Source organism: Odontesthes bonariensis, chromosome 9, assembly GCF_027942865.1.
Source record: "Odontesthes bonariensis isolate fOdoBon6 chromosome 9, fOdoBon6.hap1, whole genome shotgun sequence".
Lineage (NCBI taxonomy): Eukaryota > Metazoa > Chordata > Actinopteri > Atheriniformes > Atherinopsidae > Odontesthes > Odontesthes bonariensis.
Genome location: NC_134514.1, coordinates 9,411,249 through 9,432,451, shown reverse-complemented (window position 1 = coordinate 9,432,451; position 21,203 = coordinate 9,411,249). Strand labels below are relative to the sequence as shown.

General features: G+C 43.2%; 1 protein-coding gene across 4 annotated transcripts in view; it reads left to right on the top strand.

Annotated features, from left to right (window-relative positions):
* mark4b (MAP/microtubule affinity-regulating kinase 4b) overlaps positions 1-21,203 on the top strand; it is a 57,385-nt gene that overhangs the window by 24,919 nt on the left and 11,263 nt on the right. For all 4 annotated transcript variants that reach the window (XM_075473014.1, XM_075473013.1, XM_075473015.1 and 1 more), the window contains exons 4-15: positions 9,140-9,188; positions 9,275-9,340; positions 10,870-10,940; positions 11,269-11,325; positions 11,490-11,726; positions 11,894-12,013; positions 12,245-12,344; positions 12,673-12,782; positions 14,977-15,166; positions 15,291-15,508; positions 15,945-16,048; positions 20,877-21,152. In XM_075473014.1, the coding sequence (XP_075329129.1) occupies positions 9,140-9,188; positions 9,275-9,340; positions 10,870-10,940; positions 11,269-11,325; positions 11,490-11,726; positions 11,894-12,013; positions 12,245-12,344; positions 12,673-12,782; positions 14,977-15,166; positions 15,291-15,508; positions 15,945-16,048; positions 20,877-21,152 (1,598 nt within the window). The remainder of the gene's footprint in view (positions 1-9,139; positions 9,189-9,274; positions 9,341-10,869; positions 10,941-11,268; positions 11,326-11,489; positions 11,727-11,893; positions 12,014-12,244; positions 12,345-12,672; positions 12,783-14,976; positions 15,167-15,290; positions 15,509-15,944; positions 16,049-20,876; positions 21,153-21,203) is intronic.

Here is a 21,203-nt window from a genome sequence, read left to right as displayed (position 1 = left end):
CTCATCCACTCTTTATTTTCCCTCCAGCTCCGTGTCCTACTGGTCTCACCTCTCTGCCCAGACGTTGCGTTGCTGTTGTAGCTCCACTGTAATCACAGCTGTACTCTTTACTCTTCAGACCGTGTGCGCTGAAAAAGTTTGGGGACGTGGGGGACCGTTGGGTTATTGTCTTTTAAAGGAGTAGGCTACTCAATCTGCTGAGAATCTGCACACCGTGCTGAATTGTTGCAGTGATATCTCAGGAAGTATCACAGTTTGATACCATTGCTATTATTATCTGTAATCGATCAGTCTTAAAGGTTGAATAAACAGCATAATATGTTTAACTACTTGTTATGTAAAGATGTATTGGGGTTATGGCGTCCTTACCAGAGAGCTGTTGCTTTATCGGTATGCGTAGTGTTGGTGAACAGGAGACTTTTGTGTTCAGTCTACAGTGTTACGTTTTCCAGGCTTTCCTCTTCTGGATAAACTTTCTTCTTTGGCTTGTTCTTCAAAGCATTTAAACGCACAATGTATGCCATGACTTTTACTAGTTCTGCCTTTTTTTATAAAATTAGATTTATCAAGTGTTTTTTTGTTTGTTTGTTTGTTTGTTTTTTTTTTAAACTTAAAGCATTGAAATGATTGGACGATCCTTGAATTTTCGGCGGAGATTTGTGACTGTACATGCTTAATGAGCGATGACACGAAAATGCCTGATAAGTCAAGTCAATACTGATGTTCTTTGTACCAAAAGTCTTGATGTAAAGCTCCAGAATGAGCTGAAAACTATTTTATTTAAGTGGCTTAAACATCATAAACTATGCAGAAGATGGTCTTTTTTTTTTTTTTTTTAAATTTAGGTGATTGCTAGATGATCATCCCCCCCATCTGTTCAGGTGTATTTTAGTTCTTTTTATAATTTTAAGCTTATTGCTTACACTGAGGAGGGACTAACCATGTATGAAATCTCAAATCAAGGCTCGTCCAATCATCTTGCTGCTTTTATTAAAGAGTTATTTCAGAAAGATTAAGCTCTGAAAGCGTTTTTTAAAGCAGATTTAAGTGCATCCATGCAACAATCAGCATTCACACAACATCTTGTAGTTTTGGTCTGAGTTTGTCTGTTTTATTAGTTATTATGTACAAGCTGTGGTGCTTTCAGGGCTTTTTAAGTTTCTGCTCCCAAAGCGTAAAGCTTTTAATAATCAACATTTAAAACGTTTTTTTAATAGTAGCACGTTTAGCTCAAGTTGACGAGTGTGTTACGCAGTCAAAGAGGGAAGGACGTGTGCTCAGAACTGTATGAAAATCATCAGTTTTCCTTCTTGTCTACGTTGAAATGGGTAACACGGTTTCTTTGTGATGCAGACGATTGTTAACTTTATTTACCGCTGAGGGAGGGATGCTCCGTCCAACCTCCGCGACACCAAAGCGTTGATGGTGTTAAATTTATTTTGTTTCAACGCGTCAGTGTTAAGTGTTTGGCCCTAATCGTACTTCTGAAGCCCTTTCTTGGGTGAACTGTGACTTTAAATTTGACAAACAGCTGTCCTCAGCAGTTGAGGTTGAAGAAGTCGAGGTAAAGTCCATTTTGTCTTTGCAGGAGCTTGAGAAATTGATACATGCGCTCAATACGAGTCGTCTGGATTATCCCAACGCTCCGCATGTTGGGATTAACCATGATCCGCTGCTCGTCCTTTAACAGGAACTCGTAAATTCGAGCACATTTTGCCTATTTTAGCTTCTCTCCACTGGCTACCAGTGCACTGATCTGACTTAAAAGTTCTTTAGCTTGTTTACTAATGCCTTAACGGTCTTGCCGTCCTGCCTCTCTGACCTGCTTCAGCCCCACGCCACTTCACGTCCTCTAAGATCTGCCGACCAGGCTTTTGGTTGTCCCGGAAACGAGGCTGAAGTTCAAAGGGGGATCGGCCTTTTTGCAGCTCTTAAACTGTGGAACATGTTGCCTTTTGCAGACCAGACAGGCGTCTTCGCCGTCTGTTTTTTAAATATAAACACACCTGATTTCTTCTTCTCATTATGTTTCATTCTATATTTGTATTCTGTACTCATGATTATTTTCTACAGCACTAAATGTGCTTTATAAAAAGATCATATTGATTCAAGAAGAAGGTGATTAAATGCTTCTTGATACCATGAGACATTAGTGTGTTTCTCATGTGTCTATGCATGAAATCTGCACGATAGCTTTTAATTTATCTGGACTGTTGCTTGTTTTTAAATTCATTTAAATTATTTATTTGTTTCTCTTTATATTCTTTTATGTATTTTTAATGATTCTTCCACTCCCTGCTGCAATGCTTTTATTTTATGTGAAGCACTTTGAATTGTTTTGTACATGAAATGTGCTATACAAATAAATTTGATTTGATTTAAGTATTGCTGGAGAAACTCCGCCAGCTAAATATCTGAGGCTGCTGCCGTTTTGCATTAGCTGCATGCCTCAACGCTTTATTCTCGTTCACATGTTGCCTTTGGGTGTTGATTGGCTTGAAGATGTGTAATGCAGAAGGAAAGGTGTTACAAGTGGAACTGGAGATCATGATGTGGGAATATGTGTAGTAAAGTGGGAGTGGAAAGCTATTCTTTTGTCCATAACTTAGAAATAAAATGTGCTTTTCTGTTATCTTTATCACTGAAATGGGAGATTGGGGGGGAGGGGGGGTAACAGTGCTTTCTTCCCCTGCTGTATGTGATGTTGGATAATCTCCCAGACTGTGCCGGGTCTCGTGGTTGTTACCTTCAGAAGTGGAGAGCAAAAGTAAAGTGGATGCAAGACGGCGTTTAATGCTGTGTGAAGTGTTTTGTCCCCTGCTCAGGCCCCTTCAGCCAGGAGCTGAATTCCAGACAGACAAACAAAAGAGGCAGTCGTGTAGGGATGAGGAGGTGGGGGGGTGGTTTGTGGCACAGGAGCAGGGACCCCGAGTAAGACGAGCGAGAAGAGGCCGCTTGTGTGTGAGAGAGCAGCTATGTATGAAAAAGGCGACTGAACTCAGCACAACACACCCTCGGCTCGGCCTTTTTATGTATGTGTAATGCCATTATCTGGATTGGTATTGTACACTGCATATTGTCCCTGTGTGGGTGTCTGCGCATAATAATGTTGTGCCTGCTGTATGCATTGTTGTTACTAAGCCAGTCTGTGAGGGAATAATTAGACAATGAAGGGACAAGAGTGCAGACGGAGCAAAAACACAAGGTTCTCCCACCAGCTAGTCGTTAATGCAGCTGCCGTACAACAGCAGCATGCTTGTTTTTGTTTAGTTAATATCTATAAAGTAGCTGTGAAGCTGCTTATCATATCCAGCTGAGTCATGACTCTTACAATATGAGTCAATATATGAAACTCCGGCTCCTCGCCATTAATGTTTCAGCTTCCTCCGTCAACAGGCCTGAGGGCTCCGCTCCCTGCGGTACATAAAGTGGATGGAGGGAGTGTGCACATAGTTGGACTTTTTCAATTTTGTCCTGCGACAAATGGAAGAGAAAAGGGAAATTCTCCGATACGTTGTTGGACTGTCTCTAAACATTTGACGAGAATGCAGCAAATCTTTGCCTGAAACCTCCTCCAGAGAGGAATCTGCATGTGCTAAAGTGGCTCAAAGACTGGAAGATTTGCTCAAATTCTGAGGATGCACTGGTTGGTCTGTGGTCACTGTTTTGGACCAGAACCGAACAAGTTTTAGCTTTACAGATTTGACCAGTGACAGATCAGGACCTTAGAAATCAGATTGTTGTTGTTTGTGTACGTCTAATGCTCAGTGTAGTGCTCAGTAATATTAACAGAATTTTCCATGAATGCAATATAAACAGACGACACATTTAAGTATTTTAAAGACTCATGATTTCATAGTTTAATAGTTACTGCTATTGGTTTGCAGAACACAATAATTACAGTACCTGTTTATACACATTCTGAGGGTGTCTTTCCTGCATGTAGAGTCAACTTTCCTGCTTGAAAAATGCTGGTAAATAACGACAAAATCCTGAGCAGTTGTATTGACTACACAGACGAGAGGTCCCCTCTTTAAATTGGCTATGATGGAGAACACAGATGACAAAAACATGATGACTATACAGTGAAAATTGCTACATTTGACCTCAATAAATGATCTCTAAAACGCACTGCAAACATTAAAAAAACATCTGTGCTGTCTAATGTAGACCTGGCTCAGCCACTCAGCCATCATACAGTTTATGATATCCAAAAACATGTTAGTTTTCTTCCAGTGAACAATTAAAGTTAACTAATATCAGATGCCCTGAGTTTTACAAATGAAATACACATAATATATTAGATGGGGCAAAGTGTGCAGTCAGTTTATTTGATGGAATAGTGGCATTAGAATAGAAATTTAGGCTTTTACAATCAAAATCTTCCTCCTTTTTGGCACCTGCTTTGTATCCTCGTTGAACAAATTTGATGTTTTTCCCCAATAAATGTTAAGTTGGACATTGCTGCAATTTATTTTGAGTGTTTGCAGGGAAAAAAGAGTAAAAACCTATAATCTGGCAGGAGGAAAATGCCTCCATATCCATTAAGATCTTTCCATTCCTTCCAGAAGCTTTTGGCTACAGAGGTTAGCATTGATGACGCTCAGTATTTTTGTTCAAACCTTTCTTTGTGCAGGTTGAATCCTCTTCCCAAACCCTGTTTTTTCTGGGTTTATTTCAGCTTCCCCATTCAATCCAAAGACATGCTTATAAGTTGAGGTTGGTCAGCTGCTGAGTTTTAAATTGTTTGTACAACACGTGACTGTGTGCGGGTGTTTACATCTCTGTGGTTGTCTGCTTTTAGTAGATGGATGTTCATTGGCAGGATGGTATGTATGTCTTGTGATAGTGTCGTAAGAAGTCAAGTCATTTAAAAGGAGCATTTCTTAATTTTCTTGTTCTAACTGGTGGGGTATGACATAAAAGTGGAACTCTCGATTCACTTTTGAAGTATAACGCAGCTCTGGAGATTTTTAGGTTTGTGCGGTTACATTGTGAAGGTTTGTCTTGATTAATTACAAGACAAAAGAAGGTCGACGTGGTGCATTTGCTACATTAAGCTGAAGCTCTTAGGTGTACATTGGTGTGCACCGTAGTTCAGGCATTTCTTACGCACAAAGACCCAGCAGCTACGACGAAATATTAAGAGCTTTTCAAGCCTGCCAGAGCAACCGTTAGCAGCTGCCGGTCTTACTCGGAGGTCACAGAGGGAAGCCCGATGATCTCGTGTTTTAACCACATGCTGGTTTTGTTTGAGCTGTGCTTTGCTGAAGGCATGTCAACCGAGGCCCAAATCAGATCGAATGTTTTTGCAATGCGACCTCAGTCTGAGCGGTCAAAATTCATGCGACATTTTCCGCGCTCTCGGTCGACTTTCGTCACCATCCTGCACAGGCGAAAGTCACCACGTGTCTGCGTCTGTCTTTTCTTGTTATTTTCGTTCTACTTATAGCCAATTTGGTAAGTTGCCTGAAAGTTTTAGCACCTCCACTTCTGATTTTAACCTCCTGACGTCGTTGTTGTTTTTTGCACTCCTGGGTCCCGTTCACACGTGAACAGTGCGACAAAAGATCAGACACGAGCAGTAAATCAGAATTGAGTCTGAACGTAGTCAGAGTCTTGCTGTAAATGGTAGCCATTGAAGTGCTGTACTGTCTGTCAGCAGCACACTGTAGCAATGGAGTTGAAAACAGAGGGCCATTCACAACAAGTGCCCTAAGCCGGGAGTAGAGAGTTCATTTGCTCATCTTATTCAGGCATTCTTTATCTTTCCACCTCTTTTCCCTTCTCGCATGAATTTTTCTGATCTTGTCATTGGCCGCCATTTATAAGTGTCAGGTACTTTAATTTGTTAGACTGTGGCTGGTGACTGTGACTGTTCATGTGTAAGTTAGACCAGCGTCATCAGTGCCTCATTTTCCTATTTCAACAACATTTTCATGGCGCTCTGTCTGGATCTCTGCGTGAAGAGAAGGAAAAGCATGGATACTCAGCCTGGTTTAGGAGGACGAAGGCCACAAGAAGTAAGCCTGGGCATCATTTAGAAAAAGAGTGAGAGCTCTGACTCTATACAGAAAGAGATGTAACGCCACCGATGCCGCCTAAAATGAGTTGAGATGGAGCTGAGGAGTCAAAGAGAAGCCAGGAAGAGCAGAAAACTGAAGGACGAGCGCACCTCTCAGGAGGACCACAGCTGTGTGCGAGCCTGAATGTGCAGCTCCTGCCGTGTGTGGCGTTCCATGGCTTCCCATAACCCCCTGTGGAGCAGGAGATCCAAGCCCAGGGATTAATACCCGGGTGTGCATGGCAACTGTGACGCAGGGCCATACCCAAGAGACAGAAACGGGAAGCTATTATGTAAAAACGCCAGCAAGACAGATGAATTATTCTGTGGCCTGATGCTGCATTCAAATATATTGTGTGAAAATCCCTTTTTGCTTCAAACAAAGAATAAATGTCATGTTTATAATCCTCAAAAGTACGCCTGAAATTCCAATAAGAACCACCACAACTGTACAAAAGTACAGCACCATGAGCACTGATTAGATGAGTGACAATTTCCTGGCAGATTTCTGGATCTTAACTTCTTAACCGTCCCCTTCCAACCATTTTCTGTGTAGGAAAACGAGTCCCAGCTGGTATTTGTATCCGTAAATCTTCAATATTTCAGCAAGCAGTGGTTGCAGATTGGATTTCTTGCTTAGTGGACCATGTAGACGGGGGAAAAACAGGTGAAAATGTGGGAGAGTAAGAGGTAAAGCAGTAAAAGACGGAGAGGGAGAGAGGGCGGAGGAGTCTTAGCCGATTACTCTTCTTAAAGCTCAGATGAACAGCTGATGCACCGTGCACTTAATTCAATTACACACATCCCCAGTGGACCTGTCTGTTTATGACAATGTGGCTTCTTATTTTAAGAGACTTAGATAGTAAAACTGACGGAGGGGAATAAAAACCAGTGTTAGTAACAGATTTCTACCCAGAGAATATTCCCTGTAGTTTTCCCCCTTTGTTATAAATTTACACCAAAAGTAATGGGATGGGATATCAACTTGCTACAGCTGTGGATGTCGAGCTTCACACAAGGCGTTTGTTCTTCTGAAAACTAGTAGAAATCAGATCATTTTTGTCTATTTTGGCTTACTTTTTGTGACAAACAGCCTAAAAACCTAAATTTCCAGGATAAAATGATACAAAGCGCAGAAAAGCATCAGAAACGCCTAAATGACTTCTGTTGTTGAGTTTTTGTAAAAGTGCAAAATAATTTCCACTGAAATAAGTTCCGGATTAAAGCCAGTGCTGGTGTATTACACAGTGGTTGTTTAACCGGTACTGCAAAGTCATGTGAAGTCTGTGAGCTTGTGGTAGCTTCGGGCTGCTATAAGGTAACATCCATGGAGCGAAATATTTCTCAGGTGGAAGTTCACAAAATAGCCGAAAGGGGCTAATAATTATGACAGATATGGCATTTAACAGAGTTGGATAAAGAGAGCCGGTCTCATGTGTAATATCTGTCCTATCAGAAGCAGTTTGAGGTTGCATCCTTGTCCCTCTGCAGATTTGCTCCATAGTTTCACTGATTCTGTGTGTTTCCCACTGGGCTGCAGAGGAATATAGGACACAGAGATTCCATTAGAAGAGCTTGGAAACGTAGCCATAACAACATGAAAAGTCAGGATTGCGGTAAAGGGAGGGGCGTGTTTCCCTGGGCAGCTGATGCTCACTTATTAGAATGAAGACTCTGGTGCATTCCAGCTTTTGTATTCATCCTCTCGCACAGCCACCCCTCCCCGTCTCATCTTTTTTTTTCCCCCCACTGGTCTGTGATTTATTCTTGAGGAATACTTAGCGGTGAAAGTTTACGACCACCTTTTACGGACCATAAAGCGTTGACGTTGAAGCAAACTCATTTCGGCTTTTGTTGTAACGGAGGTTCATCACAAACCTTAAAGACCTCACACACCGCCGCACATTGTATGTTCGGGGTGGATGGTTCTCCCAAGTTATCTGCAGACTTATATCCATCAAAAAAGCCCTGGAACTAGAAAGAATTTAAGTGCACCTGAATCTTAAGCAACTGGTCTCGTCAAATGACTTCAGACACGTTAGAAGCAGAAATGTTGGGTTGTAATTGTTGCGTTAGACCAATTCTGTCTCCATTTAACCTTTTGTGAATGTTTTTTGGAGTCTTAAACTTGTATTATTTTAACTTCGGATTTTTAATCTAGTTCCCTTTTCATATCTACGTGCATATTTTATGTAGTTTTAGTGTTTTGTTGTATTTATTACTGCTGACCTGAGTTGCTGCCCATCTCAATGTTTTTCCTTCCCTGCTTTGTACGTTTGTCCTCTTGCATTTCCCTCCCTCTACACCCACTCCACATCTCATTGCGTGTTGATAATTCGCCTCCTTTTCTATTTCTGTCGTAGCTTCCTGCTCACACACTCCACTGTAACATTTGTCTTTGTTATGCATGTGCACTCCTCACAGTGGAGTGTCGCTTCCCCTCCAGGGTCAAAATGTCTCACTTTGTCACTAATAACCAAATAAAAACAACTAATGATGGATTAACCCATTGACGTCATTTCTGTCCCAGATTTTCTCTGATTTTTAGCTCGTATCGCTTGTAAAACTCCCGTCTCATGACCGGTTTAACTGTGAGCGAAGGGATATTTCCTCTGTAATCTCTTAAAAGGAGTTCACAAACAAATGCATTACTTTAATTAGACAAAGAGAGAGGGAGAGATGGCGGCAGGATGAGGCAGCAGTTTGGAGCTCAGTGATGGATGAGAGGGAACCAGAGGAAAAGCACACCCAGGGGAGGGGAAGTCGACAGCGTAGCGTCAGCAGGACGCTCCCTCGGGTGATTCCAGGTCTAAAGGTGGTTGGTCACAATGTGATGGAGCACATGTGTCTGAAGGGATAAGATGGCTGGAAGGAAGCCGGCTGTAAAAACCAGCTGTGAACTGTATGACTAAAATAATAAGGATGATACGGATTATGTGCTTCAGGGTTCATTTGTGCAGATAAATCACTTGAATTGTAACAGAAACTTGTTACCTGGGACACTTGGTATACGTGATATCGCCATAATTTTGGATAAAAGATGAAAGTTAACCCTTGTTGTCGTCTCTTTTTCAGCTGTTTCGAGAGGTACGAATCATGAAAACTCTTAACCATCCCAACATAGGTGAGTTAAACCACAAAGAATTGTTTGTGCACGTGTGAGGGGGGGGTGTTGACATATGTGTTGACGTGTCTTTCTGTGTGTTACAGTCCAGTTGTTTGAGGTGATTGAGACGGAGAAGACACTTTACCTGGTTATGGAGTACGCTAGCGGAGGTGAATACAGCATCTTTGTTGCCAAGCATTGAACTGTGCCAATTAGATTCATTATTTCTGTGCTGTTAAGTTCAATTAGCTAATTGATTTAGTTGCATATACTCCATCACTCTGCTCTTATGATGTCTCAGCTGTCTGTTTTGTGTAGTTTTGTTGATCTTGAAATTGTACATTGTTCAGCTGCTTCCCATCCACTAATCTATTTTTGCAGCTTCCTTCATTTTACTTTCTTCTCTCTCCACGATCCCTTAATCTCCCTCTGCTGTATGTTGTGAGATCTCTGACTTCCATTACCTAATAAGGAGGCATAAAAAGCGGCCCACCAGTGCTGCTCTTTTCAGCTCCGCCTGTCTCAGTATTCAGGATCTCTGGGGTCAAAGGTTTGCTTTGGGCACAAGTACATTTAAGCGTCTAAAATGAGGAATTATTAAGTCAAGTAATTTGTTTTTAAATGAAATCACAAGGTGTTGAAATATAGATCATGCTCGATCGTGCGTATTTCTCTTTCCATAGACTCATATTTTAATAGTAGTGTCAGGTTTCAGGCTTTCTACACTTAAATTTAGTGTTTAATAGACTGTTTGCTCCTGTGATGCTACAAAAAAATGTATACAAGCTGGTTTTGGGGCTGCCTCATCCCTGCAGAACACGACCGTCTTGCAGAAGAGGAGACAAATGTTACACTTGGTCATTTACTTACTGAGGGAAATTGCCTATAAGAGTATTATTAAATGCATGCAAGTAGGAAAAGTAGGTGTTTCTAATTAAAAGGAGGGCAATCGGATAAGAATGGATCCCGTTTAATTTAAATGGCCAAAGGAGATTCATGTGGAGCTCAGAAAAGGAGTTGCAGATGCTCATCGGGCTGTAAAAGGTTAAAAGACCATCTTTAAAGAGTTTGAACATCACCAGTTCATAGATTATGTAAAGATTGATTATATGCATATGTAGTCTCTCCAGGAGTTCTCAACCAGCAAAGGTCACAAGTTGAAGTTAAGTTAAAGAGCAGGTGTGTAATAGTTTGTAAGGTCACAAAGGAACCCAGGGTAACATTTAAACAGCTGCACGTCCCTCTCACATTGGCTGGAGTCCACATGAACAATGATGGTGCGCATGATGAGGCTTTCAGGGGGAAGCTACAGATCTACGAAAGAACTGCTAAAGTCTGTTTTTACAAACGAAGGTAACCAAAAGAGAAGTTTTTTGGTTTAAATGACCTGCATTGTGTTTGCAGAAAGGAAAATTCTGCATTCCAACGCAAAAACCTCGTCCCATCAGTGAAACACGGTGGCGGTAGTGTCATGAAATTGATAATCCAGTACAATCAAATACAATCCAGTTAATTAAGTCCCAAATATAGTGCATTTGTCTATATTATATATATTATAAGTGTGGCATGTTGATGGAGTTGATTTTCCTGTAAAAAGAGCAGATGTTCTGCCACTCTGAGCACATCTTCTGTGAGGATATGACTACTGACACGCCTAGATAAAATACGCCATGTTTTCATACCGTTTGTGTTTTTCCAGGCGAAGTGTTCGACTACCTCGTGGCTCACGGCAGAATGAAGGAGAAAGAGGCCAGAGCCAAATTCAGACAGGTCAGTAAAAGTCCATGCCCTTCACAGTTGATGGCGTCACTGAAAGCATACTCGGAGAAGTTTAAATCTGGGCTAATTGAGACGATTTATTGTTTATAGTCACAGCTTTACATGCATCTCAGCTGTTTGACCCTAAATGCAATGCAAAATGCATTAAATTCCTCTGCAATTACACAAACAATAGCTGTGATTACACAAGAAATTCATAATTGTGTTGTGTTTTCAGCCATGTAAATGTAGGAATTTAGCTACTATTCACATTTAAGAACAACACTAAGTGCAATTATCTTCTCTTGTTTGAGATCGTTCTGTGTTTCTCTGTCCTCAGATTGTCTCAGCGGTGCACTACTGTCATCAGAAGAACATTGTTCACAGAGACTTGAAGGTGAATTCATTTAAAATGACAGAGTTTCACTGCAGATAGTAACACACAGTGCGTTTGGAAGAAAGTTAACCGCTTCCCGTGTAAACGATAGTAGCACAGGTTAGAGTTCTTGCTGTTATTCCTCATATAAAAGTTAATCAACTTGGGATGTTGTGACTTGGCAGGCGGAAAACTTGCTGTTAGACGCCGATTCCAACATCAAAATAGCTGACTTTGGCTTCAGTAACGAGTTCACTGAAGGTAGTAAACTGGACACTTTCTGCGGCTCCCCACCCTACGCCGCCCCGGAGCTCTTCCAGGGGAAGAAGTACGACGGTCCAGAGGTGGACATCTGGAGCCTGGGCGTCATCCTGTACACACTGGTCAGCGGGTCTCTGCCCTTTGACGGACAGAACCTAAAGGTGGGCGTCGTCAATCATATCAAACTTCATCTAAAAGTTGACCTGAAATAATTCTCATTCTCAAAATATCACTTTGCAGATGACTCGAACAATAATCCGATCGATTATGTTTCTTTTCTCTGTGGCTTAAATGTAATTTTTGTTGTATGAATAAATGCTGTTTTCAGGAGCTGCGGGAGCGGGTTTTGAGGGGAAAATACCGGGTGCCCTTCTACATGTCGACAGACTGCGAAGGGATCCTGCGCCGCTTCCTGGTCCTCAACCCCACCAAGCGCTGCTCTCTGGAGGTAACCTCACTGCACACTCACAGGGGAAAACATGCGTTTGTATGAAGATGAGCAAAGATGCAAAAGGACATTTATTTACATTTTGTAACGTATAACATAGAATTTGATGTCGATTCGAGTCGAACTCTTAAAGTATTGCAACTATTAGAGCTCGTTTTCCTTTGTCTGAAACAGAATATTACGAGTTTTTGTATTTGTCACAGCTTCTCTGTTATTCTTTCTCAACATCAGCAAATAATGAAAGATAAGTGGATTAACATCGGCCATGACGGCGAGGAGCTCAAGCCCCACATAGAGCCAGACGGGGACTTAAATGATACCAGCCGCATTGGTGAGAACAACCTTTTGACTCATTTATTTATTCCATAACTGTTTGGTATAAGAGTTGAGTTACAGGAGCAGAAACCTGAGCTGTGAGTCTTCCCCTCTGCACCTTTCAGGGTATTTTTCTATGTTTTGATGGTGGTTCAGAACAAAGAATCATGTTCAGAGTGGCTGTCTGGAGTTATCAGCTGGCATAATTTCCCTCCTTTCAGTGAAATGTCAGAGTTCTGTGTCTAAATGTCACCAAAAGAGCCATTATGATAAACCCTTCAAAACTGTACGTGAGTCCAAACCACGCATGGAAACTGTTTCTCACTTAATTTGCCTTGTTTTAGATGTGATGGTTGGGATGGGATTCAACCGAGAAGACGTCAGAGAGACGCTGGTCAGCCAGAAGTACAACGACATCACTGCCACATACCTGCTGCTGGGACGCAAGAATGAGGTGGGTGGATCGGATGGTTCGTGTTTCCCGCCTCTCACGGTCATCACTGGATGTTTTACTTTACACGTAAACTGAAATAAGTTTGTTACAGTCTGATGTTGATTGAAAAATTAACTACTTGGGTGATCACGAAACACACCTGAGACCAAGATGGCGCGTGTGTCACTGCGTTTTACTCGCTACTTTAAATGTCAGCTCTCTGCTGGTGTACGATCGCCAAACATTGTTAGAGCTTCGATCTACAGCAAAATTTATGTTGATAAGATCACAAGATGCTTCCCCCGCCACTATCGCGCTCTGGCTCTACCTCTCTACCAACATTGCTGAGGAAAACGCGGCGGTCAGGCAGTGAGGTTGAAGGCTTGCTGGGAGCATTTTTCCACTACAGCCTCGCTGAAACTGCGTGTAGCGGCGTCTCGCCTCTTTGCTTCGTGGCGTTCGTTAGACCCGGTCGACTCCTGCCCGCGGTCTCTGTCTCCTGCTCCTCGGATGGCTGTTGATCCGCCGGTTCCTGTCAGGATTGGACAGGTGAAAGCTAGATCGCTGGTGAACAAAAGGTTCATATTAAAGGATTTCTTGGACTTTCTCTGTGTCACTGAGACACGGTTAAATGTTGGTGGGTTCAGCGCTTTTACTGAACTTTTACCACATGATTGCTGCTATTTCAACGTTTCAAGGACGTCAGGCCGATTAGGAGGACGAGCAGCTATATTTAAGAGTCACTATAAATGTAAGCAGTTATTGCTCGGCCTCCCAAATACAATAATTTAGAGGTTTGTGACCCGGTGTTTTCACTAAATCTGAGCCCTGGCTGGATGAAACGACTCGGGCTGTCAGACGCGAGTGCCCTGGGACTGAACGAAAGTGGAAGAGACACGAACCGGTTGTGTCCTTTCAAAAGTTAAAGGACGGCTGGTGCCCGTATCAGACGGCTAGACGATATTTTTCTGATATGATTTAGTCAAACTGTCACAAACATGACCCCTTAGTCTTTGTCCCATCTTCTGGTGTTTTTGATAAGTTTGAGCCTGTGACTTTGGTAACTTTACAGAATCATCTGCGGCCATCAGGCTCTCCAAATGATGCCGTCCCCCCTCGACTAATTAAAGAGGTTTTCCTCTTTAATACTGGAGGTTGTCAATAGCAGTCTGTCTTCAGGTGTTGTCCCTGTTAATCTGATTAAAAAAGAAAAACCCTCTTTACACCACAGTTCTCTCCAACTACAGGCCTATCACCAAACAACCATTTCTCTCAAAGATCATGATATCCTCGAGGTTACGCAGTACTGAATCAGCTCTTTAAGAGTTTTTTAATGATGTGTTATTATTTAGATCTAACTGCTGCATTTGACACAGTGAACCATACTATTTTACTCTCTTGTTTGGAGCAGTGGGTGAATAATGGGGGGTGCAGCACTGCAGTGGTTCAGATCCTACTTGGCAGAGCGTTAGCGTCCCGCTCCCCTCTCGTGTGGGGTCCCCCAAGGCCCGGTTTTAGGTCCTCTATATCTGCTCCAACGTGGTATTTCATCCCACTGTTATGCAGATGACAGTCAGATTTATGTACCTCTTAAAAAGAATGAAGGCTATTCTGTAAAATTGTTGCTCATGTCCCATAACGATATAAAGGCCTGGATGGCTCCTAACGTCTTAAATTTTAATGAAGAAAAGACAGAAGCAATGGGTTTTGGTCGCACCACTGAGACAGACTTGAGCTCGACAGTCGGATCAGAGCAGTCATCAAATCAAACTTTTTCTTTTTGAGGCAACTTGCCAAAATAAAGCCTTTTTCTGTCTAGGCAGCATTCTGGGACAGTAATCCAACATGGCTAGATTACTGTAATGCACTCTATGTTGGTGTTAGTGTTGGAGTTGTTGACTTTCTTATTTTATCACTTATTATTATATCTTCTTGTACTTATTAGGTCTTTTATCAGTTATTATCATGTCTTCTTGTACTTATTTGGTCTTTTATTGCTTATTTATCTTGTCTTTTACCTTCACTGTGCACTGTGGTTGATTTAAAGTGCTTTATAAATAAAGCTTGATTGGACTGGATGAACTAGACAAATAGCCTTGGTTCATGGCTGTTTGATGCTTTGTCAAGCCTGAAAATCTATAAACAACCAGATCGATGTCTGTGTGTAGTCATATTGTCATTGTCCATCTTCTCTTTGTGTGGGTTTGTCTCTCAGACGGAGCCCACCGAGTCTCGGTCGGGCAGCAGTCTGAGTCTGGCTCGAATCCGCCCCGGCACCATTTCCAACGGAACGAGCAAACACTCCACGTCCTCTTCCTCCTCCGGTGCACAGTCTTCCTCCTCTGGCCATAAGGCGCAGCGCAGTGCTTCGACATACCACCGCCAAAGACGACACTCCGACTTCTGTAAGGCAAAACACAGAAACTGATGTTCCCCTGGAGCTTAATTAGTTTTTTATGGGTTATATCTGAGCAGATTAACTCTGAAATGTTCATTCCCTATCACTGAGACCTTTGTTTACTCTTTAAGGCGGTCCAGCCGCTCCAGGGTCGGCACACCCGAAGCGAAGTCCCAGCGGCGTGGGCGAAGGAGCAGGGCTTAAAGAGGAGCGTCTGTCGATACGCAAGCCAAGTACCACTACTGTAGGCTCCCGTAGCATCCCGACCCCCTCCAGCCCCATGGTTAGCTCCGCTCACAACCCAAATAAAGCCGAGATACCCGACCGGCGCAAAGTGAACTCAACAACGGTAAGACCTACAGGGTGATTTGTGGGTGGAATAAGATGTACGGTGTAACCAATCTGTCTCATGTAATCCCTTATCAATACAAGTGGTGCAGATGGCAGAGGCCTCAGGCTGCCTAATCCCATTTCTTCAGATTACAGCACACTGAGGCTACGTGGACAGAGATCTTATGGGGGGTGAAAGAATCTTCCACATTCTTCTGCAGATTAGAGATGAGCTGAATCATTTAACACAAACACAGAAACTAAACTAAGAGACTGAGACTCTGTTTAGCGCTCAGATTAGCCTGAAATTAATCAGATTTAAGGAACGTTTTTCCAGAATTTGAGTCTGGAATGCATGAAGCAGGAAGCTTAATTTCATTTCAATTACATTTAATTTGAGATGTAATTAATTTAATTCTATTTGTGTGCTTCTGTGTTGATTCTTCTTTCCCCAGAATAACGCCCCTGCCAGTGCCATGACTCGAAGGAACACATATGTGTGCACAGACCGATCCAGCACTGATAGACAGTCCCTGCTGCAAAATGGCAAAGAAAACAGGTGAGAGTAGGACCTGTGTGTGAATGCCCTCACAGGGTAATGACTTTTTAGTGAAATTATTAAAGTCCTGACCATTTTGCTGACATGTCGCAGATGTGCTTCATTTGAATTTGGATCACAGCTTATGACCGACCATTGCACATGAGAGTAAAAACATATTTGTAAGAAATTGCAGAGCTTTACAGAATTTTGCAAATTGAGCACAAATTCCTGCACACGTTTACAGCCATGCCATGTAACGGTGTTGAGCCAGCAGAGGCAGCGGTGCGGAACGAGGGAAGAATGCAAAGAAATTACACAAGATGGACCAACTTCTGCCCTGGAGAGCACACTCGGTGCTCCCACTTTCACCTTTCTACACAAGGCTACACGTTTCTGATGTGAAGCTGATTGAAGGCTTTGTTGGGCTCAGGCGTCCGGGGCTGCAGTTTTCATACCTGGCACCACAGACTGCATATAGCCATATGGTCGCTGTTGGCATCGAGACGCAGCTTGGCCGTGTTAAATTGAATTAAGTAGTGCTTTATTCATTCCAAAGAGGGAAAGGAACCAAATATGAGTCATTAGTCATTTTTCTAAGAGCTTGAATACGGGCAACTGGACTTCTTCTTCTTCTTGGTTCTTGGAGAACGTTTCACCTCTCATCCGAAATGCTTCTTTGGTTCTGAACTACATGGTGAGGAGTGGAGATCAGCTTATAAACAGCAGAGGGTCGGTTCACATTTGGCAGTTCGTTAAGGTTACTCTTTCTCACCTGTTAGTTGTTTACCTGTCTGAGAGCATGTGTTGGCCACAGGATCAGAAGTGTGAATGGTTGTGAAACCTCCTGCGGAGGAGAGGAGAGGCGATGCTGCGTTGGAGGTGCTGAGAAGGTGATACCTGAGACCACCTCCTCTGTTCAAAGGTGGTTTTTCCAGTTTAACAAAGATGGCTTCTTTGATTCCTCTCGGGAACCAGCTGTCTTCTCTGTCCATTACTGCCCTCAGAGTTCCTTCTCCTTATGATGTAGGTGAACTGCTGAGTGTTGACCTGGTTCTCCTGTGTCGATCCATGCGCTTGTGAAGCTGTTGTTTGGGCTCCATGTAAACTGGAAAAGATGGATTAAATGATACATGGTGTGAAATTCAGTTCAGTTCAGTTTTCTTTATACAGTTCATTGTATTATAGTCACAATCCAATACATTAAAATACAAATTAGTCCATTAAAGCCATTTAAAGTAAAGTAGCCGAGCTAAGGAAACTAACAGATGGCACTGGAACTTCTCTTTGATCTAATCTCCTGTCCTGAGCGTGCATGAGGTGACTGTGGAGAGAAAAAACTCCCTTTTAACAGGATGAAACCTCCATCAGAACCAGAACCAGGAAGGGCGGCCATCTGCCTCCACCAGCCGGGGGTGAGAGGACAGGAAAGGGGGAACAACAAGCACCATAACACCAGGACAGGGATACCTGCTGAGAGAGAGAAACACAAGCTAATGACAACAAGGGAGAGTAAAGAGAGGTGCATCATGGGAGGTCCCCCAGCAGTCTGGGCCTATAGCAGCGTAACTATGGGATGTTTCAGGCTTACCTGAGCCATCCCTAACTATAAGCTTTATGAAAAAGGAAAGTTTTAAGCCTGATCTTAAAGGTAGAGAGGGTGTCTGCTTCCTGAAGCCAAACTGGCAGCTGGTTCCACAGAGAGGGGCCTGATAACTGAAGGCTCCGCCTCCCGTTCTGCTTTTAGAGACTCTGGGAACCAACAAGGAGACCTGCAGTCTGAGAGCAAAGTGCTCTGCTGGGAAAATATCCAACTATGAGATATTTAAGATATGATGGAGCATTAAAAGCTTTACATGTGAGGAGAAGAATTTTTCATTCTATTCTGATTTTAAGCCCAAAAATAAAGAATTCCAGTCGTCTGGTCTTGAAGTAACAAAGGCCTGGAGCGATTTCTCTGCATCACTCTGAGGCTACGGCTACACGGAAACGAAACGAGGGTTTTTTTGAAAACGGGTACGAAAATTATTGCGACCACACAGGAAAGCTGGAAACGATGAAAACGCTGAAAACGATGCAGTACACACGCCACACCTCAATGTGCGCTGGAAGCCACCCCCACCGGTTACACCAGAACAATAGAAGAAGCAATGCGCATGCGTGTACGCCCCTACTTCTACCAGTGCGAAGCTCACGTTGTTCCTTCAACAACGCCGCTGTAGTTAGCAGTGTCTGCAGCAGTGCTGCTATCAATGTTGTGGGGTCCATGATGATCGCTGTCTGTCCTTGTTGTGTTGTCTTCTTCTTCCGGATTTTGAATGGAAGCCGCTTTTTGTTCTGGTCACTGACGTATGTGTATACGTCACTGGCGTTAGCCATGTGGCTGTGACGCAGATGTAAACGAATCCGTTTTAGCTGTAACAATGGAAACGAAACGACACCGTTCTCAGATCTTCCCACTCTGGAACCCGTTCTCCAAAACTATCGTTTTGGGGTAGTGGGAACGCCGGCTCCGTGTGGCCGCGACAGCCAAACAATAAGAAAAAGTATCGTTTACAGTGAAAAACGTTTCCGTGTAGCCGTAGCCTGAGACAGGATGTTCCTAATTTTGACAATACTACAAAGGTGCGAAGAAGGCAGTCCTAGAAACCTGTTTTATGTGTTAAATGTTACAGTATTAAGTTTGTTTATGAAGACGTGTTTGGCTGGTAATGCGAGTCCCTTTCTCCAGAGAGTGTGTGGCGGATGGTGTTTGTCTCACTAACGTTTAGTCTCTTCAACAGAGGATGAAGAGCTTTAACTGTGCCTGAGTGGGCCTGTGTGTGTGACTTTTTGTAGCCAGTATGAGCTGCCATGACAGATGGTTGTCTGCTCGTTGGTGTCAGAGCGTGACAGGCACCGTCTCCCCTGTCTGTCTCACTCTGTTTTTCCTGTGGTCACCTTTTCACACTCGCTCCTGCTGGCCTGTGTTGTGTCCCCCTTCCTCCTTATCCCTCAGTAGTAGAAGGTTTGCGCCTGTAATCTGACTTTAGGTAAAGATTTTCTGAACAGATGGGCTGGTTGGAGCCACCCTGAGAGGGTTCATCCGATGGATGAGAGATTGATATCTTTGACTGAATGTGCAAATGATTGAAGAGAGAACACATCATCACTAAATGCCAAACAGAGACGATAAAGAAAAGATGTCAGCTGGTGCTCTGGATGGGCGCGAGAGACAGTTTCACACCTCTTCTTTTTTATTTTAACTGTCAGGTTTTACGCTCAGCTTTATCATTTCACAGATTATGGGGAAGAAATGTGGCGATGGAAAGAAAATGGTTGTCTGTAAATGAGGATATGTGAATCAAAAATCAAATCAAATTTATTCGTATAGCACATTTCATGTACAAAACAATTCAAAGTGCTTCACACAAAATAAAAGCATTGCAGCAGGGAGTGGAAGAAGCATTAAAAATACATGAATATAAAGAGAAACAAATAAAATCATTTAAACAAATTTAAAAACGAGCAACAGTCCAGATAAATTAAAAGGTATCGTGCAGATTTCATGCATAGACACATGAGAACAGAAATGTGAAGGGAAGGAAGAAAGAGGTGAGCAGGAGAGAGCAGCAGGATGAAGTGAGGACGGGGCCATGTGCCGACACAACCCTCCATATGCCCCCGAGGCCTTGTCAATGCGATGCCATGCCATGGTGCTTGATGGGGCGATCACGTGGATGGACACAGAGAAACACAAAGTGTTAATTTAGCCGGTGAAAACATGCTCAAACTGTTTCAAACTTAAAGTTCACAAAGGGGATTCAAATTACAGGTACTAATCTATGCTGATAGGTGCAGATAAGATGTACCGCAGCAGTCACTCCTCTTCTGTCCAGGCTCCTCACCCCTTTCCTCTGTTGCCCCTTCACCGCCGGTGTGCCGCCCCCCGCCCCCGCCCCCCAGCGGGCGACCAGCTTGCATTGACGTTAAACGATTTTGCTCAGCAACGGCTGCTCTTCAGCTTAACTCATCTAATGGTTCTGCCCCACTTGAACCCTGCATGTGGGTGTTATCTAGAGCGTTATGAAAAGCAGCCTGGAGCCACCAGCCAGCCTCAGTCAAGGGTGGGGCGTATAGGGTGGTGGTGGAGGTAGGAGCCGCGTAACAGTTCAATCAAATAAATCCAATGAAGTTCTTTGAAGCTTTTCGATTGTGCCTTCCATAATTTAGGAGAATACTAACAGAGTAAAATGAATCCTCTACAGGGTGCTTGCGCAAGTCTTGAAAGTCTTAATAAGTATGGTATTTTGAAGCACTGTTTTCCAGACCTTGAAAAATCTTGAATTTTGTGTGAAAGTCTTAATAAAGTATGGAAAATAAATGTATGGTAGAATGTTACAGTATGCTGAAAGGCATTGTGAAATGAGAAATAGGAAGGTAGGCTATAAAACTATCATTTTACTAACTGGTCACGTACTGTATTAGCCTAATGGGATGATATCCAATCAACGCATGCTTAGCCTAGTCTGGCACATTTTCGTAACGTCACTGCTGAGGTATTGACACATAAAGTTAAGGTCTTAGGGGGAAAAAAGTATCAGTTTTAAAAAAGTCTGGAAAAAGTCTGGAATTTTAATTTGGAAAAAGAGCAAGCACCCTGCTCTATATGTTCTGTGGTTGTCTGTTTGAAGTACAGAGCTTGAAATGTCCTGTTGTCTTCATTAATGTCAGCGAATGCAAAAGTAAAGACAGAATATCAGCATGTGGAGTCGCTTCTGTAGAGAGAATCCAAACAGGCTGAACGTGTATTTTAAGATGTTGACGCGCTCACATCAGTTAACCCCCCTCCCCCCTCTCTGCTTTACAGTACTTTATCCCACCGCCTGCCCCCCGCCTCCCCATCCACCCACAGCATTGCCGGCGCCTCTGGGGTCTCCTCCTCGTCTTCCACGCCTTCCTCTCGTCTCTCCAGGGGCTCTACGGTTAGGAGCACTTTCCACGGAGGGCAGATTAGAGACCGCCGTCCTCCCCACGTCCCCCCAGCGTCCCCGACGCCATCCCACGATGCCAGCCCGCTGCCTCACGCCAGGACCCGGGCCACGACCAACCTGCTAAGCAAAATCACTTCCAAATTGACCCGCAGGTAAGGGGAGAAGCCAGAGAGGAAGGAGAATGAGTTTCATCTTTGTGAGAA